The sequence below is a fragment of the Aptenodytes patagonicus genome, chromosome 3, assembly GCF_965638725.1.
Source record: "Aptenodytes patagonicus chromosome 3, bAptPat1.pri.cur, whole genome shotgun sequence".
Lineage (NCBI taxonomy): Eukaryota > Metazoa > Chordata > Aves > Sphenisciformes > Spheniscidae > Aptenodytes > Aptenodytes patagonicus.
In genome coordinates, this window is record NC_134951.1 from 114,087,186 (window position 1) to 114,101,275 (window position 14,090).

General features: G+C 39.4%; 1 protein-coding gene across 2 annotated transcripts; it reads left to right on the forward strand.

Annotated features, from left to right (window-relative positions):
- Nucleotides 1–341: 341 nt before the first annotated feature.
- On the forward strand, nucleotides 342–12,742 carry GTF2A1L (general transcription factor IIA subunit 1 like). 2 transcript variants are annotated; one of them, XM_076334751.1, is made up of 9 exons: nucleotides 342–377; nucleotides 2,447–2,548; nucleotides 2,850–2,973; nucleotides 4,572–4,627; nucleotides 5,874–5,967; nucleotides 7,190–7,788; nucleotides 9,449–9,745; nucleotides 10,506–10,595; nucleotides 12,535–12,742. In XM_076334751.1, the coding sequence occupies exons 1-9, from the start codon at nucleotides 342–344 to the stop codon at nucleotides 12,640–12,642; spliced, it is 1,506 nt and encodes a 501-aa protein (XP_076190866.1). In that variant the 3' UTR covers nucleotides 12,643–12,742. The 2 variants fall into 2 exon arrangements, with proteins under 2 accessions (XP_076190866.1, XP_076190867.1); XM_076334752.1 differs by lacking the exon at nucleotides 342–377 and adding an exon at nucleotides 572–617.
- The last annotated feature ends 1,348 nt before the right edge of the window (nucleotides 12,743–14,090 follow it).

Consider the following 14,090-nt stretch of genomic DNA (forward strand, 5'->3'; position numbering starts at 1 on the left):
AACTGTGGTTCTCCAGACAAAGCCTCCTTTCCCCCATGCTCACAAGCTGAAGTTTCAGGCTAGAGGTCAGGGTCCGAACCGCACCCCGGGCCCCTCGGCGGCCTTGCGCTTTGTGCAGCGGCTGGTCCCTCTTCTTGGTCTCGGGAGCTGAAAGAAGAAACCCGGGTTTAGCAACCAGCGCTCCGTTACGCCCCAGCGTGTGGCACTGCATGGGGTGTTTCAGGGATAGGGAGGAAAACAGGGAGGGCACCACAGGAAGGCAGAGTAGGGCCCGGGCGGGGCCGACGGCGGGCAGGCCACGTCGCCATGGCAACGGCGCCTTAAGGCGGGAGGGCGGGCTAATGGCGGCAGCTGCCATGGCTCACGCTAACCCCGTGGTGAGGGGCTGCGGCGGCGGCGAGGCTGGGCCGGGTCCCGACCCCGCGGCGCGTAGCCGAACCTGGGAGCTCTGAACGGCCCGGCGGGGTCTGGCTGCCCCTCCGCGCGGGAGGGAGGGGCCGGGCCCGAGCCCCTCGCCTCCCCCTCCCCGGGCCCGGCGGGAGGCGGTGCCGCCGCACAGAGTCCCCGGGAGGATCCCTGGGAGCGGCCGGCCGTTTCCTGGCGCGGGGAGCCCAGGGGTGACTTCGAAAGCGATTACTTGGGGGTGGTGGTGTTAAAAAAAGCGTTTTGTGGGCAAAAGCATGGTGGCAGGGGTTGGTGTGAGCCACTGGGTAGCTCCAGGGTGCGGAGGGACGCTGTGCGAGCTTAGTGGTGCCACGGAGAAAGGTGGCGGCTTTTCTCCCCTCCGGGTTTCATCTGCTGCTGCCTTTCCTTACGTGGGACTTCAGATGGCTCTTCAGATGACAGTAACCCCAGGGAAGCCCTGGAGGCTTCACTTTAAGGCGTGCTTTTGGCTTTGCTGGAATGGGGCGTCGATCAGTCCCTCCCTGCCACCCCCCTGTATACAAAGGAAACAGGAGTTTCTTCGTTCATGGCGCTGGGTGTTCCTGATATGGATAGGCTGGTTCTGGCAAAGGAGCGCCTGTGTGCAAAGGGAGAAAATTGGAGTACAGTAATATCTGCACTGTAACTGTTTTTCTCTAATTTGGAAATGTAGTGCTTGAATTTTACAGTTGCTACGTACAGATTTTGCATAACGTAGTATTTGTACTTACTGTAAAACTCTACTTAATGCAGTGTAACTTGGCAATACTGGGGAGAGGAATAGGCCCGTTGAAAGGTTTAAATTCAGCTTCTCTTCTGGATTAACAATGAAGGCAAAGCATTTGACATATGGGCTAGACAACATCTTTAGTGGTACAAGAGTCCATTTTTTTTTTTTTTTTTTTTTTTTTTTGCTCCTCCTCTTCCTAGTATCCTGAAATGTGCTGGGGGAGTCCTTGGAGATCTCTAACCTCCCATAAGAAATCATACATGAGTATGGTTATTTTAAAGTGGTGCTATGTTGTGCTGATAGCTTTTTGCAAAAAGTGTAACTTGTTCTTAATAACTTCTAGTTTTTTTTTTTTTTAAAACAAATTGTTTATCATCTGCAGTTTTGAACAACTTTAGAGCACTAAAATACTAATTTGATGTTAAGTTAGAAAAATGTAAATTAATATCCCGGAATCTTAACTTCTAATGTTTCCTAAAAATCTCAACTTCGTCTTTCACCTTGTGTAGGCTGTTCTGGTGGTAATGATAGTCAAGATTAATAAGCTTTGAATTGCTCAAAGCTTATTATCTTACATTTGCATCTGAATGGATGCCTCTTGAAGTTTATGTGTGTCTGTTGTCTAGGTCTGACTGTAGGATTAGGATTAAATCACTGACATGGGCAGAAGAAGGAGTAAAATGTTGTGTTGGAGGCCTATTGTAATATAAGATGAATGATACGTATTGATAACTGTAGTTAAAATTTCCATAGCTAAACTACTATACAGCATCAGACTATTACCACAAAGAAAAAAAACACATTCTTGTTATTTCTTGCAGGTTACTTACATTATGCTTCTGATAGAATTGGTCCATCTCATTTTTAGTAGCTTTTATTTTTGGTTGGTCTTTAAGTTAGGGGTGATGACACTGGAATGATACTAAGCGGTAAATATATGTTTTAAACTGACATTTTAGACATGCTTGTTTGAAAATACAGCATGGCAATTGTTTTTGTAACGTTTCTAGGATTTTCTTAAGCATTTCTGTAGCCCGCAAAAACCAATAAGTTGAGGCTCGAATCCAGTATTTTTCCAGGGATGTCTGTTCCCAGGGATGTCAGATTTAGAAGAATGAGCGGACTTGCAGACCTTTGCACTTGACAGAGTATTCAGTTTATTACACTGATTTCTTCATGCTGTTCAGTTTGTTACAGTAGTTTATGCAGCGAGATTAGACTTTGTGCTATCCTTTCAAATGACTTAATGTTCATCTTAACTTGAAAATGTTCTGTGTTTTTTTTTTAATGTAGCCTAAACTATACAAGTCCATTATTGAAGATGTGATCGAAGGTGTGCGGGATCTCTTTGCAGAAGAGGGTTTAGAGGAACAGGTTCTGAAAGACTTGAAGCAGGTTTGTTGGGTTCCCCTGCATTAACAGAAGTTGTGTATTTGTTTTCTTTTGAGATGATGTACTTGTCCTTTTCTTTGCTCTCCAAAACATGTGAACTTTTGCCCTAACTTAAGAGTTAGAAATATCCTGCGAATGATCTGTTTGGCTGCTGGAAATCAAACTTCAGTAGTGAATTGTTACCATGTTTATTGGCTAGAATCAGTCAGTTTACTTTTGGAAAAACTAGGAATACCTGGTTATCATTTTAGATGTGGGTTATTTTTAAAACTGATATCTGTTGACCTTAATAATCTTTCTGCAGCTTTGGGAAACCAAGGTGATGCAGTCTAAAGCAACAGAAGGCTTCTTCAGACATAGCCACCATTCTCCACAGTTTACCCTGCAGTTGCCGCACAATTTCCACCGCGTTCTGCAGGCTTCAGCAGGTCAGATGTTGTTGAACACAACAGATGCAATTTAAGAATAGCTCAGGGATTCAAGAATCTTTTTGGAAGACTTGAAGGTGCTGCAGTAATCTTGGTTTGTGATGCTTATGTGTATATCTAGCGTGATAGGGAACAGTGATTAATTGAAAGCAGAATTGATAAACTAATGCAATTATGTCTATGTGCTCTTGATCTGCTGCTTATTTCCACTAGCAAAATGTGAAGAGAATTTTAGCTTCGCCTGCAGTCCAGAAGTGTAGCCCTTCAATTGCAAATTACCAGTAGGGTTAAGATTTCACTTCCCCTTTTACTGCGTGGCATGATGTGCGCTGAGGTTATATGGCATGTTTGTGCCATGCAGCTCTGCTGTCACATTGGAGTTTAATCTGGTTCTGCACTTGTTAAAATGTAAAGCCTTGCTTAAACAGAAGAGTGGGAGTTTTGGGGGAGTTTTTTTGTTTTGTCTTTCAGTGAGTTTTCCTAAAAGCAGTATTCCCGTTGCACAGTAGTAGTTGACTTTCACACAGACTCTGACATCAGGACCTATTCTTCTCAATTAAATCCAGCTGACCACTGTGGTAATGTTATGGTGGAGTGTAATGCTCAGCTGAGGCTTCTCCCAGTGTGAGAGGCCATTAGGACCTTTCCCCACAAAGGACAAAAAACATATGATGTAATGAAAATCTGTGTCGTAGTGCACTTCAGGGTTGGGCAGGCAGTCTTCATCTGTTTTTTTACAATCTTAATAGTTGAATGGACTGTTTTTGGAGACATATTTTATTTATTCCATGTGGTTAAAGGGAATATACTTTTTGGTTTGTTTGCTATTGGAGGCTTTATATTTAATTTTTACCTTGTTACTCCTAATTTTTGCAAGGGCAATACTAAGGCAAAACAATCTGAAGCCAGTGAACTTTTTTTTTTTAAATGGGATTCGAATTGTTCTATGGCTAGAGATTTTCAAAGTAGTTAGGGCTACCTAAATTGTTTGCTTCTTGAAGCCTGTGAAAGTTTTCCCTTTGGCTTATCTTCTCCCACTGAAGTCCGTATTGAGTGCTTTTGAAAATCCCACCCTACTGTTCCTCCTATTAGCACCACTGGATTTGCTCTGGCGCAGAAAGATACTTGCATATTTGCCTCATGTTGACCAGGCAGTGCATTTTACCTATGTGTCCTTGGTCATGTTAAAATGGTAGCACTGCACATCTGTCCTTCTAGCTGATGTAATAAATAGAAATGGCATGCTTAATTTTTGCAGTGCAACTTAAACAGGTCAAATAGTTAAATAGAAACATTTTTAAAACAAAAAAAAAATCTCCAAGACCAGCTTTTAGTAAAATGTAACTTTTATAAATTCAGGGTATAACCCCTCCCCCCTGAGTACAGCATAAGCTTGAAGCAACATAAAGGGAAGTGTATTCAAGAGCCTTAGCTAGATGTGCACGCTTGTTTGATCTAATGAGTATGAACTGAAGTTAGATTGCTTTAGTTTCAGCAGTGCTTGCTGTAAATTACTGAAAGATCTACTGTGTCTGAGAAATTAATGTTTTTGTAAAGTGGTTTTTTTTTTTGTTTTTTTTTTTTCCTCCTTGGTATAGCTTCTTTAGTCATCCCAACTGGCAGAGGTTTTCAGCATTTCACAGCAGCAGATCTGGTATGTAGCTGCAGTGACACTGTATTTCCATTTTGATTATTCTGGATTCTAAATGATAAAAGTTTGTCAGTTGTTAATAGGCTTAAGGGGAGGCAAGTATTAAATATTTTCCATGTATAGATGCTTTAGGATAGCATTTAGGGACCAAAAAAGTAGCATTTCTCATGACAGTTTTATCTGTCCAATGTGGTGTAGTAGGCAAGGGAGCAGGAGTTCTGCTGAGAGAGAATCAACAGCTGAAGAAACTCAGTGTTGTTACTTCTAGCTTTTTTTTTTTTTTTTTTTTTTAATGAAACCCATACAAAAGTTAAGAGTCTGCAGAGGGAGAGCTGTACCTCTGCTGCTTCTGTTCGAGCAGTGGAAGAGGATGGGGATCTACCAGTTGGTTTTGCAATCAGTGCAGCCAGAAGCGTGTCGGAAGACATGGCTGCACGTGTTTAGCCCATAGAACGGAGGTGTAGTGGAAGTGCACACCTACAGATCCTTATTTATTTATTTATTTATTATTATTACTGGTTGTTAAAATAATGCATCATTGGGAAATGGCTAGCACTAGTGAGGCTGGGTGCAGCATTATCTGCAAGGTATAGAAATCATTGCTGAGAAAGTGTTTTTGGTGTTGACAGGTTCTGAACTCTGGGCATGGCAAAATTTGTTTGGTGAGGGGAAGGGGTATTAATTGTCAGAGCTTGATGGACTTACTGAGTGCCTCCTGAGCCTCAAGCTAACTAGCTTGCCAAGCTGAAATATAATATTGGGAAAGTGTTTGCGTAACATGCAAGTTTCCCAATTTAAAATTTGGATTTCCCCAAACCAGCTAGTTTGAAAGGGAGCCTTATATCCAACTCTGCTTTCCAGGAGAAAAAGAGAATGTGAAGTGACTTCATGGGCCTAGGCAAGGGGTCTGTGCTGTGTCAAGTTGTACATAAGCTTAGGTAAAAGTGGTTCTGAGTGGAAAAATACCTTTCTGGATGGTGTGTACATTGAGGGGGTACAGAAAAGTGTTCTGTTAACGAAAAGGGAATGTGATAACTGGAAAGTAGGAAACACTTAGGGCAAGTCGTTATCCTGTCAATATAGAATACTCTTTATCTGTCTAAATCTCAGAAGTCTGAAGCAACTCTTCAGTAAAGATGATTACAAAAAGGCCCTCATCAATGTTTCATCTGGATGTGTTACGTGTGACGTTCAAGGCCCTAGGAGATAAAGTATGCACTATTTCTTAATAAAGCTCTTGTGTATCTAGGGTGCTTCACGAGCGGGTGCAACTCTTACTCTCCCTTCGGGTATTGCTTATCCTATACATGTACCAGCTGGAGTGACGCTACAGACGGCATCTGGTAAGATTAAAGAGGAGATGTAAAATGTTACAGTGCATTGACTGTATGTGGATATTGAAAGATGGTCCCGAGTACAGTAGATAAAACAAACGTGAAGTTAAAGTATGGGTGGGTAGAGCCAGTTATCCTCCTCTTCCTTTGTAGTTTGTGTTTGTAATTACTGCATGGGGGAAGTAATTACGTTGATTAGTTAGTGTGTCAGTTGTGTACACTTGCAAGATCAGTTAACATGGGCTGCCAGGTGATGCCATTTTTTTGTTTTACAATTGCTCGCAAATATGTTCCTTTGTCAGTCCAGACATAGGTATCTCCTCCTCCTATATGAGGGACAATCTTCCATGTTTTAAAAAGGTAAAGACATTCTGGTGCTTCAGAATCAAATTGATTTCTTACTCCAATAAAATCCAACCATCCATTAACCTTTTTGCTCACACTCTTTTGCTGATAAAACTGCCTGTACTGCTTGTACAAAAATGTGCTTGTACTCCTTAGGGTGTGATGTGGAAGGCTTGCTTCAGTCATAGATTGACTCTTTCCTCAAACAGCTGTTCTTCTTTGATGAGAACTAATGTCACTAGATATCTATTTCAGGTATAATTCCTAAGGTTTTGAGACCTATAGGCTGGTATCAGTGACTCTGTGTGTGTAAACGTGTGTGGGGAAAAGAATAATTAAATGAAATTGGGAACTTAGCTCTGGCATCTTAGTTCTAACACTGATAATAACAACTTTAAGGACTCAGTATTTGGAGTGGTTTTCATACAATGAGAGGATTGATAAACTAAGTGGTTTTTTTTTTTTTTTTTTGACTAAACTGTGAGTGCCTCTTTTTTTTTTTTTAGCGGCGATACCTAAATGTCCTTAAAGGACTGAACTGTCCCTGTAGATATGGAATAGTTTACTGTTTCATCTTGTATTCCTTAGTTTCTGAAATGACATGGAAATAAATTGAAAACAGGATTTCCTTTTTTTTTTTGTTAATCCAAAGCCAAAAATGGGTATTAAACATGATGGTCTGGATGGAAGCTCTGACTCGAAAAGCCTCTGAATGCTTATTTTTCAAAGGCTGAAATTGTGCTTGGGGAAAGTACTGCTTTGTAAACATCCTGTTTCTCAGTTTGCTTGAGTATTTGCTATTGATTATTAGTGGTAACTGGATAGTGGCCTGGATGAACCTGTAGTTTAACCTGCTGAAGCAGTTTTTAACTCTTCTCTTTGTTAGGGCACCTTTATAAGGTAAATGTGCCTGTTATGGTTACACAGGCAGGAGATGCAAGTATTCTACATCATCCTGTTCAGCAGATATTTCAGCCCCTTGGGCAACCTTCAGTTCTGCAAGCCAACATTGCCGGTGTTGCACAGGTGAATGCATCCTCTGCCCAGGCAGCTGCTGAAACATTGCAACCCCAGGAGACTGCTGTCCAACAGACCATGGTATTTCAACCAAATGTCATGGAAAAAACCCACCTGGAGAACTCTGCCAATACTACGTTGGTCCAGCAGCCTTCTGTGAGTCAGCAGCAACTTGTGACTAATGCAGTGTTGAATCAGCATGCAGACTCAACAGAAAAATCTCAGCATGGCAACCTTCATACAGCTGTGTTTACTCCAGAATCCTCTGAAGGGTTTTCTCCTGCTGAATCCTTGGCAAACAACTCAAGTGGTGTCCTGCTGGATGTGGAGGGGCAGTTAGACATTGAGCCTCAAGAGTCAGTGCAGCAGCAGGTGTCTGATGATATCATTGACCTGATTATCACGGGCAAAAGTTTGGATGATAAAGCTGTTCTGAAAGATCAGGACAGCATTGCTTCCTCTGACAAGGTAAGGCCTTTTATTTCTCAGCTGGTGAAAATACATCCATTGGAGACGGTTGTTTGAAGTATCATAAGAGATGCGATTAGACACATCTGTAAGTGACAAGTAGCACCTCTAAATTATAATAATAAAAATTGTAATTTTAAAGTTAATTTTTGAGCTTGTTTTGAATAGCAGTAGCCGGCTGCTTATTTTTACATTAAGAATTTGTTACAAATATTGCTGAAATACTGGGATTGGAGAGAATGTCAATCTAAAAAATGCTAAAAGTGTAATAGATAGTAAGTCTAAGATTACATTATATCTATTTTTGGGGATAATGGTTTTCTTTTTTTTGTGACTGAGCAGACATGAATGACCCTTTGAGAACTTCCATGTCATTCTGACACGTGCATGTGGATGTTGGCCAGTTGTGGGTAAATTGCTTTTGCAGTGTCAGCTGGGATTAGTTTTAACTTGTAATGTGTGAAAAGCATTTAACTTGCATTAAGAAGGCATATTGAGTATGAAAAGTCAGATTTGGTAAGTGAAAATCTGCTGGAAGGAAATGTATTTCCTTGGGAAAAAATCCTGAACAAACTCGAATTCAGCTAGAGCTGTGTGGAAAACTTGAATTAATTTAATTAACAAGCCACCTTCCTGACCTCATCTAATTCTTGTTCCAGAAATTATTTGCAGATGTTTTAAGTTCAGGCTGGCTTGCTGACTTTGAGTTGTAGTGCTTATATGTGATTGAGGCAAATTTATTAAATGCAGATTTAATGACAGTAATGACAAATGACTGTAAATAGAAAGCATGTTATGTTGCTCAGCTGAACTTTGATGGCAGGTTGGTGAAGACGGTCCATAGCAAGAATGGAAGGTCAAAACAAAGTGTTATTTTCTTGAACTAGAAAGCGTATGTGGATGTGAATTAAGTGCTACAATAAAGATTTAATGAGAAACTGAAGATGGCTGAAAGCTTAAAGCCCTTCTATGCTCATGTGAATGCTCAGTCTAGGAATTCTAGCACTCTTATGAACAGTAACTTGAAGTACTGAAATACTTACTGTCTCTCTCAGCTTTTTATATCTTATTTAAACAAGGCATTTTTATTGAGGGAGAGGGATGAGTTAATCTTTTATTTCAAAAATGAAAAATGCTATTTTGGGGGGCGGGGGAGTAGCTTGTTTCCTTTTTTTTGGCTTTATTTTGTTTTTGAAATTTTCTTTGCAATAGAAATTCTAAAGGCCAGCTCAATCATCTTTTTCTTAAGAAGTTGAGTACAATAGTGTTTAAAGAAAAGTCTAAGAGAATGTCTTTCTATATTGCTTGAGGAATATTTTCCTCTCAGAGGCTATACAGCAGCAATGGAGGCACAGGATGGATAAGTGTAACATTTTAAAGATTGACCTACAAAACTGAAATTATGATGATCAAGTCCCAGTCGTCACAAATCAGATAGGATAGAAACAGGAATTTGGCATGGATTCCATTTAAGGTTAGGTGTAAGAATAAGATTTGCAAATGTACTCGGGGTTTACAAGTAGGCCAGGACTTGAAACTCTCATTTTAGTGCGCCAATCTTGTTGCTTTATTAAACAAAAATCTCAGGCTTTGTACTGAACAATGAAAGCTATGTGGTTTTAATTCACAAGCTGTCTCTGGTCTCTTTTATTCCTGTCAGATGGAACCTACTGAGCAGATGGAATCTAATTTACGATCAGAGAAGGATATCTGCAGTGACATTGAAGGCATAATTCAGCTAGATGGAACTGGTGATGTTTCTCCCAAGGAAGAAATACCACATACAAAAGATAGGGAAGAGAATGAATTCATTGGCATTATTGAATCAGAGGATCTAAAAGTTCTGGAGGATGTGGATGAGGAAGACGATGATGAAGAATGTGACAGTATTTCAAACACTGAGTCTAGCAGCAGTGGTGGTGATAATGAAGAGCCCCAAATAGATATAGTTGAGGAGGTAACTTACTTTTAAGACTTGTGAAGCACATTACAATAGTTTATTTATCTTGACTGTTGAATTGTTGGACCCAGAACAATTCCTGGTAAGTTTAATGCGGAGAATGCATAGTTAAGTTACATGCCTCTTGAGACAGGAGGTACTACTGAGAAATTACTTGAGCTCATTATGAGGAGTGTGAACAAATGAAAGAGATGTTGAGAAGTTATTTGTTTATTGGATGAATTAAAATACTTCATTACCAGAATTAAAGTTCTATGGTGAAACCCTGGCCTTGGTGGAATGGAATTCTGCTTTTCATTTAAGTAAGATCAGGATACAAATCTAGGTTTCTTTTCCTTCTGAAGGACCACAGGGAATTAGACAGAGAAGAGAACAATGTGATACAAGTACGTATGTTTCCTAGGAAAAGGCTTTTCTTAAAGATGTGCAATTTTGGGTCCTAGAGATTCACCAGAGAATCAACTCGTAGCATCTGGACTTCAAATAAATACCAGTTGATTAGTATTCCAGTTATTGGGGTCAGCTTTGTCAGTTAGCAGTCTTGCTTTTTTACCTGTGTTTTTGTTTAGGGTGTTTTTGTTTTTGAGAACATAAGCATGTAAAGATGCCTATAAATGAGCTTCGTGCAACATGGTCTTCATAGCCTCTACGTCTTGATTTTTTGCACTGGTAACCTTTATTGTTCTAGGTGTGTTTAATGTCAAGTATATTCAATGCTATTCTGAAAGAATGTCTAAAATACAATTTTAATCTCTAGGACCCCTTAAATTCTGGTGATGATGTCAGTGAACAGGACGTTCCAGACTTGTTTGACACAGACAATGTGATAGTTTGTCAGTATGACAAGGTACAGTATATAGTTTTATCTCTGTTCCTTAATCATTCTAAATAATATCTTCAGCAAATCCATGTCTGGTCTACTGTCAGTACCTTTCAAAGAAAATCCAATGCTGTAATAATTGAGTGTTCAAATTACATGTTTAGCTGACAATAGTCTGAAGACTTACCTGCTGTTTTCTGAAATGAGGATAATCAACGCGTTCATAATGGCCTATTAAAGGAAAAGGAAAGGGGACCAAATCGTGCAAAATTAAGATTTGTAAAGCTGCAAAAGCTTATGCATTTCCTTAACTTTTAAGTAATGTCAACAGCTCCATGGATGTGTGTGTGCATTTTCAGCCATAAAAGAAGACTTTTGAAATGCATAACAGAAAGAGGAGTGTGTTGTACTTTCTTTTATATTTTTTGTCTTTGAAGTGCTTCCTGAGAGATTTTCCTATCAGAAGTCTGTTGTGTCTGAAAAGCAAAACAGTCATTAGGGGCGATTTTGTCCTCCTTCATTTTAATGTTTAAAATTCAACCTCATTTTGAACTCTTAAAGATCAAATTAAGTACCTTCTAACTCTGGTATGGTTTTGGACACTTACATGTCAGTAGTTTATAAGTTGACAAAACAAAGTCCATATCTTATTTTGAAACAAATATGGAAAAGTAAGTCTATAGTTTGCTTAAGAATGTGCTTTGGCATTTATTCTTTCAAAAGCAACTAATGATAATTTTTTGTGTGTGTGTTCAACTAGGCCTGCCTTAATGGTGTCAGTGTTGTAGGAAACAGCTTCTAAGAAAATTGTCTTTACTAAAGTGTAACAGATTGAGTGTTTCTGAAACTAGTTATTTTGGAAAATGTAGTTACAGGTTTATGTGTCAAATGCATCTGAAATTGAGCCACAGTGTCTGTATTGTATTGAAAAGGTACACAGAGTTTTGAAGCTTCATAACTTAGTTTGATGTTACAGATGCTATAGGTAGTGGATATTGTTATCTATAGCAATGTACTGAGTTGAAAATTTGGTTGAAAATTTTTTAAAACTGCTATGATGTTCAGCATTGGACATGTCTATAGGAAATTTAAGATCAGATGTTATTAGAAATTAACAGAGAAGCTAGGGGGAGATGTTGGCAACCTCCCCCTTTCCTATATAGATTTAATAAAACATAACAGGTCTAGTAGAAAGTAGATGGAAACAGTTATCTATTAAATTACCTTGTTACGTATAAAAGAATGCTATAGGCAAAATGACTGTCCTGTGTTGGGTTTTCCCGCCTTTTTCTTTCTGGACTTGAAAATAGACTGCTTAAAAAAATCTAAGGAATTTTCTAAAGTTGTTTAAAATTCCTTCTTTTAGTATTTAACACGAACTTTCTGCAGTATAGCTTGTTTTGCAGCCCTTTAAATAAGAACGAATTTGCTTCTTCTGTTTCTTTTGTTTTATATGGCAGTATTTGCTTTTGAGCAACCTTTTCCTGCTTTTAGCCTTACTCTAATGCCCCTGTGCATGCCATACGGCGCTGCCATGTGTATGGGAAAAGAAAAACACTGCATTTCAGTTAAGCCATACTTGTTTGCAAGGTGCAGTATAGTTTGGGACTGATACACTAACGAAATTGCACCATTATTGTCTTGTTTTCCTGCCAGGGTTGAGCTTTCACACAGCTACTTTTGTGTCTTTTTTTTTTTGGGGGGGTGGTGGGGGGGAGTGCACTAAGGTTCAGGAGGCTGTTCCCTTGAGAGGGCAGGGAATTAATTATTTATAAACAACTGAAATCTTCTACCTCTATTGATTATTTGTGTTGTGTTCAGTGGAGGTGTTTCACATGTTTTGGGCTATCAGGATTTTAAAAGAAAGTTTTGTAAACCAAGTTGTGCTTAAAACTACTTTTTTTTTTTAAATGGATGGTCTAATATGTATTTTTTGGGGGGAGCATTGATTTGTTTCTTTTATCAGATACATCGAAGTAAGAACAAATGGAAGTTCTACTTAAAAGATGGAGTGATGTCCTTTGAGGGTAAAGACCATGTTTTTGCAAAAGCCATTGGAGATGCAGAGTGGTGAAACCTCACTGAAGTATGTACTTTAAGACTGTGGCATTATTCTCTTGTGAACTTTCTGTGAAGCTGCTTTCTATTTTTTTTTTTGCCATTAACCCCCCCCCCCCCAAAAAAAAAACCCCAAAACCCCAAAAATGCAACAACAAAGCTGTGATAAAAATATGCAAAATCTGTGTTGTTAATATATGCAAATTAAAACACTATTGTTAGTATTGTTAGTTACTCAGCTGTCCTTGCTGTTCTTTTCTGATTATTTCATTACTTTTCCACCCAAGAAACATCATTGGAATGAATAGCTTTAAAGACTAAAATGTTGAATCTGTTAGTAATTCAAGAAAGTAATGGAATACTAAGTGACTATGTTTAAGTAAATTTCAGTTCTGTTGGTTTTCTTTCCACTTTTTTAAATAAGGGCTAAAGTGTGACTTGAAATACAAAACTACACAGTTGGTGATACTATTATTTCTTTTCAAAGGCTGCTGAGTTTGAAAAAGAAAAAAAAAAGCAACCTCTGTGCAAGTCTGAAACCTGTGGCTGTTTCAGCTGTGTACTTCTCGCTCCCCTTTCCTTCCTTTCCCTTGCTTTTTTGTTGTTGCTTTGTGGGTTTTTGGCTTCAGCTTAAAGGCAGGCACTTCAGATGTAAGTCAGGAAATGTGGGGGGAAGACCCTTGAGCTCTCAATATATGAGAATTATTATTGTTTATTCTGTACCCTCTATGTCTACTGATATGCAATGAATAATGTGATTTAACATTAAAATGTGATTTATTTTCACTGTCAATGCAAAGTCATTTAAGTTTGCTTCAGTACATATCCACTACATTCTAGGACTACAGACCAGTAAGCTGTGAGTGATACAAATTGTGCATAATAATAAAATGTCATCTCGTATACATTTCCAGCAGAGAGTTGTTTTTGTGTTCTCTAAATATAAACTTTGCTTAGAGAAATGTGTACAAGCCATGCATGTGGCAGTAGCTCACCCTGCCATGAGAACTGCATTCCCAGCAGTCCTCAACATTAGCTTTTTGTTTCTTCCTCTAGAAATAGAGGTAAAAAAGTTTTGCACTCATAGGTCCGGGCCCTAGCTTTCCCCTGGCTAGCTCCTGTTGTAAAGCCTCAGCCAGGCTGGCTCAGAACAGGATAATCCTGCTAGAAGGGCAGTGCTACACGCAAGGGTATGGCACCGCTCCCTCCTGGTTGCTTCCTTTACATCTGCTGAAAGAAGACATTGTGAGACATTTTGGGTATCTCTACTCCCTGGGAGGACGCAGAGGCCTTGAGAAGAGAAGAAAAATAAAGGGGAGAGTTGGAGAGAAGGACTATATAGAAGAAATGGGGGAAAAAACCCAGCCCTTGCTCAAAATGGTACAAACCCTTGTGCTGATGGCATGAGCAATAGCGATGCTTCCTTCAGGAGGCAGGTTTTTAACTACGTCTTGAGTTTCTTGC